Raw genomic sequence first — 16,303 nt, forward strand, 5'->3', positions numbered from 1 at the left:
TGTGTCACACTTTCTTCCTTGTGTGGATGTGCAAGACAATAAGTATGTTTGGCATTTGTTTTATTGACGTAACAGGTAGTGTAATAGCATTTTTACAGGGTGACTTCAGTTTCAGACAGTACTGTTTAAAATGTTCAGGTGTTTAACTAAAAGCAGTGCGGATTATATTAGATTAGCCAACAATGAAAATTCTGTCATTAATTACACGCTCATGTTGTTCTAAAACTCTGACTTTCTTTTCCAATGCAAGTACCAAGCTTTCAAAAAGAATTCAAAAATAGCATAAAAACAACCCAACCATCTTGTTTGCTATATGGCTGACATGGATTTTGTTGAGAGGGTAGCTGCGCTTTATGTGCGAATATTCGCCAAAGATTTTTCAACTTGCGCGAATCAAGCGTTACGCGCGTCAAACGCCCGAAACGCTTAATTCGCGCGAATCGCGCCGCAGGGTGTCTTTTGCGTCTTTGCATTGACTTAACATGTAAATCACTCGCGTTTAACGCTTCATTCGCGTCTGGTGTGAACGCACCATGAAGGTCTGGCTACGCGAGACTATTTGTGTGATAAACAGTCTGAAATTTTCTCTTGCTCTCAATGATAGTAGCGATCTCTGGGTCATGAATGAATCGTTCTTTTGAGTCGACTCTTTTCAGTGACTCAGACTGATTTGGTTCTGGAGTTCAAATGAGTGACTGTTTATTTCAAAAGATTATCATTAACTGTAGGCTTATGGAGCATTTTTATGACAATTTGCCTGTTTTTATGTCCTTTATCAAAGGGATAGTTTACCAAAAAATGTCTTGTCGTTCCAAACCTGTAAGACCTTCTTTCATCTTTGGAACACAAATTAAGATTTTTTGAGTACTACATTGTTGTACTCTCATGAATGGCAGAGGGCACTGAAATAAAGCTATTTTTGTTTTTTTGTGGACAAAAAGTACTTTCGTAGCTTTATAAAATTATAATTGAACCACTGATGTCACATGGACTATTTTAACAATGTCCTTACTACTTTTTGGACCTTGAACTGGTCAGTTGCATTGCTGTCTGTGCAGGCTCAGAAAGCACTTGGATTTCATCAAAAATATCTTAATTTGTGTTCCGAAGATGTTCCAAGGATGAACGAGATCTTGCGGGTTTGGAATGACGTGAGGGTGAGTAATTAATGACAGAATTTTAATTTTGGGGTGAACTAAGCTTGAAAGCTCCAGCATTGTTCAAAATTTCTTTTGCGTTCCAGAGAGTCACACAGTTTTGGGAAAAACAGATGTGAAGACAGACTTTTCATTTTTGGCTGAACTATTCTTTTCAGAGGACAGAAATATGGCAAAAAATCAGAATGTCTTCTGTAATCTGTAATATGTAATTGCAGCAGGCATACAAAAAAGTCAAGTTTGGTAAATATTTGCATCAAGAACACTGAAAAGTACCTTTCTGGTTGACAGATGAACATGGACGCACACACACACACATAAACACAAACACACACACATCATTAACCATGCACAACCGACTGTTTTTTTAAACTTGCCTTCTTTCTCCTCAGATGCTGGAACTGCTGAATTAATACATTCTATAAAAGGCATTTGACTTCTATGATTATTGTGCTACTTTGATACTAACTGTAAGTTTAAAAAGTTCACGGAAGCAGCTACTGTAGCAGAATTCGAGGCATGTAATTAAAGACATTCAGTGTGTAAATATAATACAGTTTGTCTGAGATTTCAAACGGTAACACCAACATGCTGCAATTGCATGGAAATAACTGTTCAAATGTGGCTCAAATACTGTGAACAAATGCTAAAAAACATAACACAACTTTTGGCCCTAGCGATGTACACATGAACTCAAGGCTATTAAAGCTGTTTGCATGTTAAAATAGAGTAATACCCCAATCATGTCTTGATTCAGGACACTGAAAGGCACAGGATCCGGATCAGTGAGCTAAAAGGAATGAGGAAGCAATCTAGAGCAGCTGTCCCCCTGGGCTGGCTGGCAAGACATACTGATAATAGGAAGAGCCTCCAGGCTTTGCTACGCCAGTACAACACTGAGTTGCGTCAGAGTTGCCAGGTGTTCTCCAAACCTGTGTGTACATGTAGCAGTTCTAGAGTGAAGTATGATTTAAGTAAGGCTGGCATTAGAGCTGCTTGTATTACTGTTTCGCTTCTGACCGCTCAGCACGATGCTGGGTACCTGAAGGCCCGTCTGCACTGAGAAACTCCCATTCCACACCTGTAGGGGGCGAAAAAGAATTTTAACGGTCATGAACTGAAAAACCAAAATTTCTGTGATCTTTTGACATATAAGAGGTCATTGTACTATAAAAACATCCTCTAAGTTTCAGAACTCAAAACTTTGTTGTCAGTCTAAAAAGAGCTTATGTTGTAGGCAGTCTGCCAAAACAACAGCTTTTGGAATGTTCTACTCTATGATGTAATGGATAGATAAGTGCCGCCTCCGCAGAAGAAGATTGACATCGCTGGCTGTTAAGCCCCGCCCACTGATTCACACATAGTGTTTACCAGAGAGGCAAACGCGCAGATCTACACAGAAACCAAATGATAAATATGGCTCTTATATGCTTTGTCTCTTCTTAAAGATCATTTGAGATGTATTGAATTATTTATATGTTTTAAACCTAAATCACAGCAGCATCCATCTATGAAGAATGAATGTACGCTGTTAGCCAATCATAGCAGTGGGCGTTTACTTCCGAGTCTACAATCCGCCGTCAGAGCGTTCTCCTGAGGGGGGTTAAAAACAGGACAGAAAATAGCCTGTTACTTTTAAATTAAGATGTTTTTGATATCAAAATCTTGATAACATTATAAGTGGTATGCAAATAAAACAGAAAATAACAACTTTATTCAACCATTTCTTTTTTTCTGTGTCAGTCTTCGACTCTCATTCACAAAAGTACACAAGGCAGTTGTTTTCTTTGCACAAAAAAAGTATTCTTGTAGCTTCATAACATTACGGTTGAACCGCTGATGTCACATGGACTATTTTAACAATGGCCTTACTACCTTTCTGGGCCTTGAACGTGGTAGTTGTGTTGCTGTCTATGCAGGGTCCGAAGATGAACGAAAGTCTTGCAGGATTGGAATGACATGAGGGTGAGTAATTAATGATAGAATTTTTATTTTTGGGTGAACTATCCCTTTAATGTCTTCTGCAACCTCTGTGGTTCCATTTAGCCACTTGTTATTAACTGTTTTTTTCAAGTCAAAGTTTTTTTCTTTTAAATTTTACTGATGTATCTTACTACTGAATGGGAAATATACTGAGCTTGTGGAAACCACAAAACTTATTTCAGGTTTTTAGCCAAAAGGTTTTTAGGTTTTGCCCTACAAAAATATGTCATTCTAGCAGCATACTAGAATGAAAGCATGACAGTCTCAGCAATATCAGAAAAAAATCTTATAAATTAGTAAGGTGGATTGTATGTTAGTCTAGTTTATGCTTGAAATTTGGTACTGTGTAAATTTGTAGGTCACTTTAGATGAAAAATGTCTGCTAAATGTATAAATGTAGGCTTTCTTTTCTTTTGTAGTCAAAGTTGCACTGCATTTGAAACACTGCTCTTACAACCACACACATCCAGACAAACGTGTTGTGACTTGTTTTTTTTTTTACAGTATCTCGTGTCATGACCGTGCATTTTTATGACGGTGTCAAGTTAAAAATAGACCTACATTCTGTTCCGTTCCATTCCATTGCACTCTCAGTCTAGATGTTTTAGAATGCAAGAATGCATCTTACGCAAAGGACTCTGAAACATGTCTGTTTAGTTGAGAGTCAACTAGCATGTTTGAAAATATCCCTAATTTAACTGTTAAAGGGGACATCAGATGCAAAATTCACTTTTACATGGTGTTTGCATATAGATGTCTTAGCAGCGTGTGGACAAAACACACCATACAATGATAAAAACCCATTCATTCCTTTTTTTAGTCCCCAAAATACCTAAACGGTCTCAATTGTAAGTCGTTTTGAATTTCTGAGTAGTGTGATGTCATACTGCTCAAGCCCCACCCACAGCTGTTGATGGACTGTCCTGTATTAGCCTATTTCCACCCTCAGTCAGTTGTATGCTGTCTGCTATTTCCTCCTGCTATAGTGACATTGTCTCATAAGGCAAAGAGAGGAGCAGGGTGAGCAGTAGCTCATTATCATTTAAAGAGACATGCACCAAAACGAGTCGCTGTGAACAAAGCTGTTTTTGACAAGGTAAAATGGGTGCTGTTTTAAACGACCACTGAGGAATTTTTAACTGAAGTATGTTGCAGATTTCACAAAGACCCTAAAGAATCATACCAATTTGTGGAAAATGGGCATCCGATGCCCCTTTAAATACAAAGTGAGCTGTATTATATCTTACCATAAAGGCTGGTATAACAGGCTGCTGGAACTTGGTTCTGAAGGTATGAAGGAGAGTTTTGGTTCTGGAGTTGTAAAAAGACAATGTGCCTGAAAAGGGAGAGAAAAAACAAGAACTAGTTAGCAAGTTACTAATTAGTCGTCAACCGATATGCATTTTTTGATAGCCGATGCCAAGAGCAGAGTGATTGATGACCAATGTAAAGACATACAATATCATACTATTTAATTTAATTTAACTTAAAGATACAAATAATACATGCTGCAATTAAATCTATATTTATTTTACATATTACTTTCTAAAACAAATTTACCCAGGACCACAAAACCAGTCATAAGGGTCAATTTTTTGAAATTGAGATTTATACGTCATCTGAAAGCTGAATCATTTTTTTTTTCTATTGATGTATAGTTTGTTAGGATAGAACAATATTTGGCTGAAATAAAACTAAATCTGAGGGTGTAAAATAAACAAAATACTGAGAAAATCACCTTTAAAGTTGTCCAAATGAAGTTCTTAGCAATGCAAATTACCAATCAAAATTTTTTTGATATATGTATGGTGGAAAATGTACAAAATATCTTCATGGAATATGATCTTTACTTAATATCCTAATGAATTTTTGCATGAAAGAAAAATGTGTAATTTTTTTGCATTTGTGTAAACATTTGTGTAAACATTTCTGCTTTATAGAGCAACTAATTATAATTTTCACAAATAAAGAAAAATAGTGACTATTTGTTTCCATAAATTTGTTTCCATTCGCTGTGAGAATAAAAGTCTAACTTCTGACACAAACAGAAAAACTTCTCAGCCAAAGCCAATTATTTAAAAAATCTTTATCTTAGCAATAATAACTGCAATAATAAATCTGTCAACCACTATATGAAATATACATTCTGTGACTGCTGACACCAGCTGGTTCTCACACATCTTTTACCATAGCTAACTACTGTGGCAATATTTTAGTCATTTTGTCATATTTACAGCTTAAATCACCTTCTTCATAGTTGCAGTAAATGCCGATGCGATCGGGAATGGGGCAGTCCAGTGTTCTGGCTTTATTATTGTGCTTGGCTGTGAGGCTCTGCTGAAGCCAGTTGTTCAGGTGGATGCACCAGGAAGCGTTACTCTTCCCCAGCTGATCAAAGCGGCCTAGAGACCGCAAAGCGACTCCCGCTGCAAATGCCTTACTCTCCTTATCAAACCGTACCTCCCAGTATTGCTGCCCTGCATCGATCATGGTGTCTCCTGAACATTGGAGAAAATTTGGGGAGTTTTTTGAACAAACTTTCTCAAAGTTAGAAAAGTAGCTCATTGCAATATGTTTGTGCTGACTCACCCAAGACAGTGTAGGACTCCGCTGTAAAGCGGTCTCGGCCCACTCTAGCAGATGGAGCTCTTTTGGGGGACATCATAGCTGTCCTGAGGGGAAAAAACACATTGTCAGATGGGTAGGGCAGTTTTTCTGGCTTAAGGTCAGGAAAGATTGCTTTTGGCATACTAATATTTTAGCCAGTGACAACATGTGTAAACAGGCCATGCTGGCCATCTGGTTTCTGTCTACTATATCCAGATATGAAAAGCAATAATCAAACAAATTTATTTAATGGAAACAGCCATTTAGTGACAATCCTGTCAGTGTACAGTATGATAGAAATGTCATAAGATTTAATTTCCGGCAATATAGTCGACAGTGTTTACTATTATCGACACACACTTTTCTAGTTTAATACTGTAAAGCTGCTTTGACACTGTATTGTAAAAAGCACTATATAAATAAAGGTGACTTGACTTAATGAAATATGTAGGAGTGAATCTAACCTGGCAGGAGAATGCATGGGAGAGCTGGTCCTGTTCTTCTCCTTACGGATGTCCTGAACTGCTACCTTCCCACCGCTGCTGTCCCATTCCACACTGAGATCCTCCACCTTCAGGTTCTGATGGGACGAACCTGCATCCAGTTTAAAGACAAATGCTGGAAGCAAATGAGAGGGAGAGTCAAAGGTAAGAGGTTTATTTTTTTGAAAAATAAAATGTTATTTTTCATCTTATATATATATATATATATATAAAGTTCCACATTTGTTGTGCTTGTTTTGTGATTATATACATCAATATGAGCATATAAGCAAATAAAAATAAATGAAACAAAATAAGAAACATTACTTTTGTAATATTTAAAAAAAAAAAAAAAAAAAACATTAATAAAATAAAATATCATTTTTCATGCTTTCAACACTTCCCAAATAACCTCCTAGGGTTGCATGAGATAAAAAGAAATTAATTGGTAAAACTGCTAAAAATTGTGACTGCGATTTTTAGGTTGTTGTTTTTTTTAAGCTCCACATTTGCTTTGCTTGTGTTGTTATTATATATATATCAATATGTCTATATAAGAAAATAATGTAAACAAAATAAGAAATATTACTTTTGTAATATTTCACTGTAAAATAAAAAATATTTATTGCAATAAAACATTATTTTTTCATGTTTTCAACACTTCCCAAATTATCTAAAAAAAAAAAATTGCAATTTTACAGTTTTACTATCTATCTATCTATCTATCTATATATATTACTTGTAATATTTCACTGTAAAAAAAAAAAATCATGAAATAAAATACAAAAAGTTTATTTAGTTTAGTTAAATTATTAACTAACTATTTAGTTAAACTATTAAAAAATTGTAATAGTATTTTTTAGTTAAATATAACTTAGTTTTATACTGAATTGTAATTGTACTGTTGTACTATAAAAGAAAATTATTACTATATTATTTTGTTGGCACGTGAAAGAACACGTAGCGCTTATATTTATCAAATTAAATAACAGCCTTTGCAATTTGTTATCATGCATTTTCACTTATTTTGATTTACTGTGCAGCCCTATATATTCCCATAATTTTTAAAACTGAAATTGCATGATTGGCCAATTACTCAGGTTAATTCACATAACTAATCACATAAACTAAATATAAACAATTAAAAAAAAAAGATGTGAGCAGTGAATATGTATTCAATGGATGGGTATGAGACAATTATTACGAATTACTAATTACTATTACTAATTACACTAAATTAACCTTAATTAACATAATAATAAATACAGATTAACATTAAATTGACAGCCTTAAATTTAATTTCACATTAGGGCAGATGTACTACAGCAGTGGTTTCTGAATCCAGCTTTAACAGACAGTTTAGTAGGGATAGTGCTTTGTAACTTTTGTTAGACTCTTCTCTCTGTGCAGAGAAGAAACTTCATGCTTCATTACCCTCTGTGTGTCAATGCAACTTACCATGTGTTTCTAGAGTAACCGGCTCTGAGAATTCACCTGCCACAGCTTTATTGCATGCCTTCACTCTAAAGGTCATGTAACGCGTGTCAAAACGTAGGCCTGAACAACAGATGATATCATGGTCACAACTTTATCTAAAACTACTGTAGAAAATATCAGAAGCAAAACAAACATCGTCACTTACCCGTGAGTGTGTACTCAGTCTCTTTTATCCCTTCCACCACCATCCAGGGGTAGTCTTCTCGAGCCCGAGGAGGACCGTCATGATTGGTTCTCCGATGTTCCAGAATGTAGTGGTCGATTTTGGAATCTGGTTCAGGTAAGGTCCACACCACTGTGACTGTGTTATCAAACACCTGGCATTCAGCCACGTGAATTTCTGGTGTGGCAGGCACTAAAGGTGAGAAGAACAGAGCAATCTGATACCGGAGACCTTTGTTCAGAGATACCAGCCAAAGCCTAAAACTTTCATGAGGCCCAATAATCTGAAACATGAGATATGGAAATTCTGAAATTCTTGTCATTCAAAATGCAAATTATACATTTATTATATTATAGTCAAAAGTTTTTAAAAGAATTTATTTCTGATCACCAAGGCTGAACGGTTTATTTGATCCAAAATACAGCAAAAGCAGTAATATTGTGAAATACTTTTACTATTAAAATGAACTATTTTAATATATTTTATAATGTAATTTATTCCTGTGAAAGCTCAGTGTCTTCAATGTCACATGATCCTTCAGAAATCATTCTAATATGCTTATTTGCTGTTCAGGAAACATGTTTTATTTTTATTATTATTATCAATATTTAAAACAGTTGAGTACATTTTTTCAGGATTCTTTGATGAGTAGAAAGATCCAAAGATCAGCATTTATCTAAAATAAAAAGCTTTTGTAACATTATACACTGTACCTTTTTAAAAGCATTTTTTAAAGAAATTGTAGAAATTAATACTTTTATTTAGCAAGGATGCTTTAAATTGATTAAAAGTGATAATAAAGTCATTTATAATGTTACAAAAGATTTCTATTATAGATAAACGCTGTTCTTCAGAACTTTCTATTAATCAAAGAAACCTGAAAATATTTTACTCAGCTGTTTTCAACATAATAATAATAATAATAATAATAATAATAATAAATGTTTTTTGAGCACTAAATCAGAATATTAGAATGATTTCTGAAGGATCATGTGAGAAATTATCTGGAGAAATTATGCTAAAAATTCAGCTTTAAAATCACAGGAATAAATTACATTTTAAAATATATTCAAATAGAAAGCAGTTCTTATTTTTTAAATTTAAATTTGTATTATTTTATATTATTACAACTTGTGACACACTTTTTTGCTTATTGTCAGATTTTGCCATGGTTATATATGGGAATTTCAAAATGATTATAGTTATTAAAAGTAAATAATGTTTATAAATTATTATATTACTTTAAATTTAATTATTAAAATGTATAATTTATTAATTGATTAATTTAAAATGTAATTAGTTTTAATTTTATCATAAACACCATCCTATGACCCAGCCTCAGGTTGTATTTAGAGATTATTGTGGTATGTTTAGTTAAAAACAAAAAAGTGCGTTTACATGTAAAACAAAAACCTGCCTGAACAGTTTACAAGAATATCTGTCAGCATTTATGTGAAACTCTGTAAGTACTGTGTTTTTCTGCTCTTGACGTCAAAGCTGTTATACCTTCAGATATATTGACACTTCACACATACACCAATAAAACCATTTACATGCAAAGCAAGCAGAAATCTATCAACTTAAAAATGTTTATGACATTTCCTTATTTGTTATACCGACCTGGAAGAAACGTGATGGCCTGTAGCATACTTCTTTCGTGAGTGAAGTCCACCATCATGTGATTCATACTGTCACTGGCCTTTGCTTTCAGAGACAGACGAAATGCTGGAGCCATAGTCACACTGCAGACACACAGAGCCGCAATAAACACACACACAATAAAACTCAGCTGACAGACTGAGAACAGGATTGTGGGAATGTCATGAAGGAAAAACATCAAATCACTCCATGCATATACACACACACACACACCTGGGGAGTCAGGCGAAATGAAAATGAGCCAAATATCACTAATAAAAATGACTAGGAAAAAAGATTAAATGAGTTAATGATAAAATGAATGAACTTTCAGGGAAGGAGTGTTTGAAGATGTTCTACACTGTGCATTGAACTCAATCAAAGATCTAGTATGGACATCTGTACAGTACCTATCCTTTATCTCTTTGGCCGCCTGCAGCAGAGAGGAAAGAGAAAAAGAAGAAGGGACAGAGAGAGATAGGGAGCGAGAGAACTGAGTCTCATTGAGTCTCAACAAAACACAATACATCAGTCATACCAGCACGTGTTAGCAGGAATAGCCAGCAGCATCTGACACAATTTGCCACTTTGTTAGCGAAGGCAACAGCAGTGCCAAAAGATTGTAAACAAACTATCATCAACTCATTTTTTGAGGACAAGTCTCCTAAAAGCAATTGCAAAAATATAATTTCATTCAAATATGTATCAACTGGTTGAAACACCATACCATACCAAGTCATTAAAGGGGTCCTATTATGCGTTTTACACTTTCAACTTACTTTATTGTGCGATGTTGCTGTTTGTGCATGAAAAAGATCTGCAAAGTCCAGTTCAGCCAGTGCTCTTTCTGAACAACTATTACTATTACATGTCATAACATCCCTAATTTAAATAATTCCCACCTAAGGCATAAGCAGAAAAAATATGAGGGGACGAGGCCTGGTCGAGTTGCATTAGTAGTGTGTCGTTCCCATATTAAAGAGATGCCATGTTAGAGATCTTATACAATGATACACATGTGATTTCTTCCCCAACCGTTTACAGACATTACCAAGACTATGTGAACTTGTATGTTTCGTGTGCTTTTGACATTAGCTTGTGTGTATTTTAATAGTTGACACAGAAAGCGGCTGTCCCACGGCATTTGAGTACTAAACTAAGTTCTCTTTCATGTCTTATTGCGCTTAAACTGTCAAATACACACAAGTTTATGTTAAAAACACACATCAGTTACAAAAACAGTCAGTTATGTCTGTGAAGGTAAACAGCTGGGGAAAAAATTGCATGTTTATATTAGATCTGTGTTGCAGCAGCGTAATATACTGTAAATAAATCAATAAATCCACTGCTTTCTCATCTCCTCTGAGGCTGGGACTCTAAATGGTGTTCTGTGCAGCCAACGACAAAACAGTTAGCATGCTTTGCTTGAACTTTTGCAATGGCGTTAGAACTAGTACACCGTTGTCACCTGTTGAAAACAAAATGACGTGCCGTGGGTGGAAACGTGACACCTGAGACAGGACAGTGTATCTTGTAAAAAGAAGCATAATAGGAGCTCTTTAAGATGAGTCATTTAGTTGTAACCGTGTTGTAAACAATCCATGTGGGCGGTACCTGAGTGAAGTTCTCATTCTCAGATGAGCAGAGCGTCTGATTGGCTAATTCCAGCAGCTCCTCTGAGCTCTCCAGGGCTTTGGTGCATGCACTCAGCTGATTCTGAAAAGAACATCACAACAATCATAATATCACTGGACAATTACATAATCTGGTTGAAGTTTACTAAGTGATTAGACAGGTTTACGTAACTATTAATATACAGTGACTTACATAACTCTACTCGTCTATAGTGACTATAATAAACGTTTGGATTTTTGGTAGTTTTATCAACTTATTTAGCAGTGTTCTAAATTGTTGTAACTTTGTTGTATTTTGCATACTGCTGCTTTTCTTGCTACCAGTGGCTTTGCAAAATAAAATGCAAACTTTATTTGCATTTGATTTGAATACTTTGCTACATTTCTTTGCTACCTGTTCTAGTAATTGCCATTTAGTCAAAATATGTCTTTATTTATTTATAAAAATATATATATATATATATATATATATATATATATTTTATATTTATTTTTAAAAATAAATGAATACTTTTAATGCAGCATCGGTGAGCATAAGGGAATTTTTTTTTTTTAAATCATACAGACCACAAAATTTTGAATAGTAGTGTAAATGCAAAAAATAAATTAAATAAAAATTTTATTGTCTTGATAATATAATATAATATAATATAATATAATATAATATAATGACCCAGGACCACAAAACCAGTCATAAGGGTCAATTTTTTTAAATTAAGATTTGTACATCATCTGAACACTGAATATTTGGTTTGTTAGGATAGGACAATATTTGTCCGAGATACAACTATTTGAATATATGGAATCTGAGGGTGCAAAAAAATCTAAATATTGAGAAAATCGCCTTAAAAGCTGTCCAAATTAAGTTCTTAATAATGAATATTACTAATCAAAAATTAAGTTTCAATATATTTACAGTAGGAATTTTACAAAATATCTTCATGGAACATGATCTTTACTTAATTTCCTAATGATTTTGGTATAAAAGAAAAATCAATAATTTTGACCCATACAATGTATTTTTGGCTATTGCTACAAATATACCCTGGCGAATTAAGACTGGTTTTGTGGTCCAGGGTCACATATACATATACACACATATATATATATATATATATATATATATAGAGAGAGAGAGAGAGAGAGAGAGAGAGAGAGAGAGATATAGATATATATAAATAAAAGTAGATGAGGAAAATGCAACATAAAATAAAGCGAACTACAATCTACAAACTACAATAATGAAAAGAGTTACAAATTTGGTGATGTAAGCCACAAATTAGATTAATCATTAATCTATTACCTGAAAGGTAATCATATATCATGAAATATATAATAACTACAAACAGACCGAAAAACATGGGTGGATAAAATGGTGAACCTAAATATATTCATTATGTGACTTCAGCCTCACACACTTAGTCACAAGGAAGTTTGCTTGAAACCATATTTCTTTCAAGGAAGTAAACGAACAAAGAACATAATGACCAAGGTTACTTAATGACGAGGTAATGACAGGTTTACTTGTGATGAATGTGTGCTGTAAAATGCTCTGTTTCATATGTACAGGTATATAAGGATACAATCTGGATTATACACACACACAGAGACATTGTAATCCTCAAGGATTTCTTATTATCCTTCTCTTAACGTGACACATCTCATCTCAGTCATGCACAAGCTCCAAAGCTGCCTCACTCTGCATTTTTCTGATATATGTGATCATTCAGTCTAGCAAATATAACACATTTCAATTCATTTGGGTAGAATTTGTAAGCTTAGGGATCCTCACCTGTAGCTCATATGTGCGACTGGCTCTTTCCTGCTTGATGCGTGTGACCATGCCCTCTTTCAGTTCATCCAGGACGGCATGCAGAGAACTAAACTCTGACTCCAGATCCTCCTGCACTCGGTTTGAATTCGCCTGCAAACACCACAGATGTAGAGTTAAAGCTACATTGTCTGTGAAATGTGTTTGGTCAAACACTGTGCTTGCAACATATTTGGGCCATCTGAGAGCTGACAAAAACATTTCCACATTCATCAAACAGTTCAATAAGTAATTGTGAGGTAAAAAAGAGCAGAAAAAGACCTGCTGTGGTGTTTACCTCTAGGTTCTCTAGACTTTGCTTTAAGCAGCAGATGAAATTCTGAATCTCCTCATTCTTCAGAGCCAACGTAGTGATAATCTTCTTCAGTGATTCCTGTAACAGTGCATGAATGCATTTCTGATTTCAGAGGCATGAGTCATATAAAACAAAACGTAATCATAACAATAATAGGTTAACAATGGCTGCACTTGAAGGGCGGAAGCCCATGTCACAAAGCAGATTCATTGTTTTACTTTTATTTTAGGGTATAAAGATCAATTATATTTTGACAATTTTGCTTTTAATTTAAAATACTATAAATATATTAGAAATATTATATAGAAATAATATATGACACACTTTAAAGCTTTTATTACGCTGCTTTTAAATTATGCTGCTTTTAATTTTATTCAGTCTTCAGTGTCACGTTCCTTCAGAAATCATTCTAATCTGCTGATTTGCTGTTCAAAAACATTTATTATTATTATTATTATTATTATTATTATAATTTTTATTATTATCAATATTTAAATTAGCTGAGTACATTTTTTCAGGATTCTTTGATGAATAGAAAGAAAGGGGGTTGAGAAATTATAGTAATTAATACTTCTATTTAGCAAGGATGCTTAAAATTGATCAAAAATTATGATAAAGACATTTACAATGTTACAAAAGATTTCTATTTCAGATAAATGCTGTTCTTCTGAACGTTCTATTCCTTAAAGAAACCAGAAAAAAATTCTACTTAGCTGTTTTCAACATAATAATGAAAAATGTTTTTTAGCAGCAAATCAGAATATTAGAATGATTTCTGAAGGATCATGTGACTGGAGTAATGATGCTAAAAATTCAGCTTTGAAATCACAGGAATAAATGACATTTTAAAATATATTAAACTAGAAAACAGTTATTTTAAATAGTAAAAAAATATTTCAACATTTTACTCTTTTTGCTACTTTGGATCAAATAAATGCAGGCTTGGTAAACAGAATATCACCTATGAGCAATTACATTTTTACAATTTTATGCTTTTAAAAATATTTAATAAAATTAATGTATAAGAAATTTTACAGCTTTTATTACCATGCTTACTGTACATGTTTTCTGAGTTAATAATGGAACTTTATAAAATATGTTTGTTATATTATTTGGGTTGTTGAGTTATTAATAAATGATCAATTGCAGGATGGCTGGTCATGTGATCTTAAGACAGTGCTAATGATGGAGCAACCTGCTGCATAAAAATAAACAGCTTTATTTAGAAGACTGATATACTGTTAATGTTTCTCAAAAGTGCTATTTTTGCAACAGAAAATAAATGCATTTTAGTAAGCAAAAAATATGTGTACAATTTTTTAGATGTCTTTCAGATGATACTCTCTCATTGACGTCATTGTTTCCTTGTCTATTTTTGAGTGATTTATGGGGAGACAAGTGCAGACTTGTAAAGCACGTTAGACAGATGGAGAGTGAGCTAACATTACTGAAAGTCGTACAGGGTTTACCAAAAATGTCATATTTTATTCTCATCTCATCCAGGCTACTTGCATTGGATTAAGTCACTGATGATGAGCCACACAGAAGCGGCTTTATATCCGGGGCGCCTCCCTGAAGCCACAAGCTTATAACAATACAGGCCGGTTTGGGGGTTGTCCTGCACCAAAATTTGCTCTGACCTGCAGGTACTCATCTATGACTATACTGAAATGTTATTTCCTCCCTTCAGAGCATTTCCTCTAATTAATATTTGAAAACAATAGTCGTTTCGCGTTACAGAGCTGCGGGAACCGGGCGGTTTCTGGTGATTCACATTGGCTGTTGTTAATCAACTTAAGGAAATATTGACGTACAGGCCTGCATCATGTATTTAGATACAGTGCATATCCGAACGGTGCAAAGTTGTTACTTGCAGACTGTCCTTTATAAGGACACATAACACAATGGGCGGAGGACGTGACAAGTGAAGCTACAAGCTAACGGTATTTCGTATTTAGTATCTCTTTACACCCAGCATCCTTTTCTTTTTTCTCAGAAGAGCGTCATTCGTAATTTCTCAATAACGGCGGTTGAGTCTTACCTTTTGGTCGTCCATGTTGTCCGCATGCAGCACCTGTATCAGATATTCTCAGGATATTTATCCCAGGTCGTCCGCTGCAGCGCTCCTCCGCTGGTACTGATGTTGCTATGGAGCATTGCATCCCTCAACAACTCATTAGCTGCAAAGTGAGTTCTGCGCAGGCGCACGATAAGGATACTGGGTAATGTGGTTTCCTAATGTATCTCCACTGTTCAACTGTTATTAGTGTTATATGTCTCATATATGCACTGCTAGTCAAGTTTTTGAACAGTAAGATTTTTAATGTTTTTAAAGAAGTCTCTTCTGCTCACCAAACAGTAAATTTTTTAAACAGTTTTACTATTTAAAATAACTGTTTTCTATTTGAATATTATTTAAAATGTAATTTATTCCTGTGATTTTTAAAGCAGAAGTTTAGCATCATTACTCCAGTTACATGATCCTTCATGATATTCTTCAATATTCTGTTTTGCTGCTAAAAAAAAAAAAAAAAAAAATTTATTATTATTTTTATGTTGAAAACAGCTGGGTAGAGTTTTTTTTTTTTTTGATAATAATAATAATAATAATATTTCTTGAACAGCAAATCAGCATTAGATGATTTCTGAAGGATCACGTGACACTACAAAACTGGAGTAATGATGCTGAAAATGTAGCTTTGATCACAGCAATGTTCAATTCATTTTAAAATATATTCAAATAGAAAGCAGTTATTTTAAATACAAAAATATTTCACAATATTACTGCTTTTGCTGTATTTTGGATTAAATAAATGCAGGCTTGGTGAGCAGAAGAGAATTCTTTAATAAAAAAACATTAAAAATTTTACTGTTCAGAAACTTTTGACTGGTAGTGTATATTAAAAATATATTTCACGCAACATGTTGAACAATATATACCTGTCAAAAGTTGGGAAAAATGAGCCTACCTTTTTTTTTTTAAAGACATCTTTTAAGCTTAAGGATGTGTTTATTT

At 34.0% G+C, this 16,303-nt stretch overlaps 1 protein-coding gene across 1 annotated transcript; it reads right to left on the reverse strand.

Moving 5' to 3' along the window:
- Positions 1-43: 43 nt before the first annotated feature.
- On the reverse strand, positions 44-15,464 carry fsd1 (fibronectin type III and SPRY domain containing 1). Its single transcript, XM_051116811.1, has 13 exons — positions 15,329-15,464; positions 13,270-13,365; positions 12,954-13,085; positions 11,142-11,243; positions 9,938-9,960; positions 9,510-9,631; positions 7,872-8,081; positions 7,688-7,786; positions 6,212-6,365; positions 5,730-5,812; positions 5,387-5,638; positions 4,388-4,476; positions 44-2,238 (listed from the first exon to the last, which is right to left on the reverse strand). Exons 1-13 carry the CDS (start codon positions 15,341-15,343, stop codon positions 2,128-2,130), a joined length of 1,488 nt encoding a protein of 495 aa, XP_050972768.1. The 5' UTR covers positions 15,344-15,464; the 3' UTR covers positions 44-2,127.
- Positions 15,465-16,303: the final 839 nt, after the last annotated feature.

The sequence above is a fragment of the Labeo rohita genome, chromosome 8 (genome assembly GCF_022985175.1).
Source record: "Labeo rohita strain BAU-BD-2019 chromosome 8, IGBB_LRoh.1.0, whole genome shotgun sequence".
NCBI classification, from domain to species: Eukaryota; Metazoa; Chordata; class Actinopteri; order Cypriniformes; family Cyprinidae; genus Labeo; species Labeo rohita.